This window comes from Malurus melanocephalus, unplaced genomic scaffold (assembly GCF_030028575.1).
Source record: "Malurus melanocephalus ecotype Western Australia unplaced genomic scaffold, MMel_1.1 scaffold_1815, whole genome shotgun sequence".
In the NCBI taxonomy this organism is placed as follows: domain Eukaryota; kingdom Metazoa; phylum Chordata; class Aves; order Passeriformes; family Maluridae; genus Malurus; species Malurus melanocephalus.
The window spans coordinates 1-1,338 of NW_026625047.1; the positions used below are offsets into that span (position 1 = coordinate 1).

A 1,338-nucleotide genomic window follows, 5' to 3' on the forward strand; every position below is an offset into this window, starting at 1 on the left:
AAAAATAGGGGGAAAATTGGAGAAAAAATGCAAAAAAAACGGGAAATATGGAGGAAAAAAATGGGTAAAAATCGGGAAAAAATGGGGAAAAAATTGGAAAAATGGGAAAAATGGGGGAAAAAACGGGGAAAAGTTGGGAAAAACTTGGTGAAATATTTGAGGAAAATTGGGGGAAAAAATGATGGAAAATGGGGAAAATCTGGGGAAAAGAAGGGATTTTGGTGCTGCTCTTCAGTCCCCGGTGTCCCGGTGAGTTTGGTGGGAAAAATGGGGATTTTTGGGAAAAAATTTAAAAAAAATGGGCAAAACAAAAAAAAAAATGGGGAAAATCGGTGGAAAAATGGGGAAAATATGGGGAGAAATGATGAAAAACCAACAGAAAAATGGGGAAAAAAATGGAGAAAAAAATGGGAAAATGGGGAAATTTTTGGTGAATGTTTTTTTTTTGGTTTTTTTTGGGGGGGGTTATTTTTTGGGTGAATATTTTGGTGACTTTTTGTGAATTTTTTTATTAATTTCATGAATTTTTCCGGGTGGAATTGCAGAAGATTCCGTGTACATGGAGAAGACGAGCGACCTCAACGAGTACGTCCTGAACGAGAGCGGCCGAATCTTCTACGGCACCGAGGACCAGATCGTCGACAGATCCTGGAATTATGGCCAGGTCCGACCCAGAAATCCCAAAAACCAGCTGGGAACTGGGAGGGACTGGTTTATACTGGGAGGGACTGGGAGGAAACTGGAACAAACTCCCCATTCATTGTAATAGGTAGACCTGATGTCCCTAAGACCCCATTGCCGTTAATGAGTAGACCTGGTGTCCCTAAAAACCTCATTGCCTTCAATGGGTAGACCTGATGTTCCTAAAAATCCCAATTGACCTCAATGGGTAGACCTGGTGTCCCTTAAAACCCAATTGCTTTCAATGGGTAGACCTGATGTCTTTAAAAACCTCATTCTTTCAACGGGTAGACCTGGTGTCCCAAAAATTCCACACTCACTACAATGGGTAGACCTGATGTCCCTAAAGCACCATTGACCTCAATGGGTAGACCTAGTGTCCCTAGGACCCCATTGATCTCATGGGGTAGACCTGGTGTCCCTAAAGCCCCATTGAGCTCAGTGGGTAGACCTGATGTCCCTAAATCTCTATTGACCTCAATAGGTAGACCTGATGTCCCTAAATTCCCTATTGACGTCAATGGATAGACCTGTTTTTCCTAAAACCTCATTGACTTAAATGGGTAGACCTGGTGTCCTTTAAAAGCCATTGCTTGCAGTGGGTAGACCTGGTGTCTGTTAAAGCCTCATTGCCTTCAATGGGTAGACCTGGTGTCC

General features: G+C 42.7%; 1 protein-coding gene across 1 annotated transcript in view; it reads left to right on the top strand.

The window, feature by feature from the left end:
- The first annotated feature begins 524 nt into the window (after nucleotides 1–524).
- LOC130587366 (protein-glutamine gamma-glutamyltransferase K-like) overlaps nucleotides 525–1,338 on the top strand; it is an 18,080-nt gene continuing 17,266 nt past the window's right edge. Inside the window, exon 1 of the mRNA XM_057388340.1 lies at nucleotides 525–762. Within this exon, the coding sequence (XP_057244323.1) occupies nucleotides 560–762 (203 nt within the window). The 5' untranslated portion in view covers nucleotides 525–559. The remainder of the gene's footprint in view (nucleotides 763–1,338) is intronic.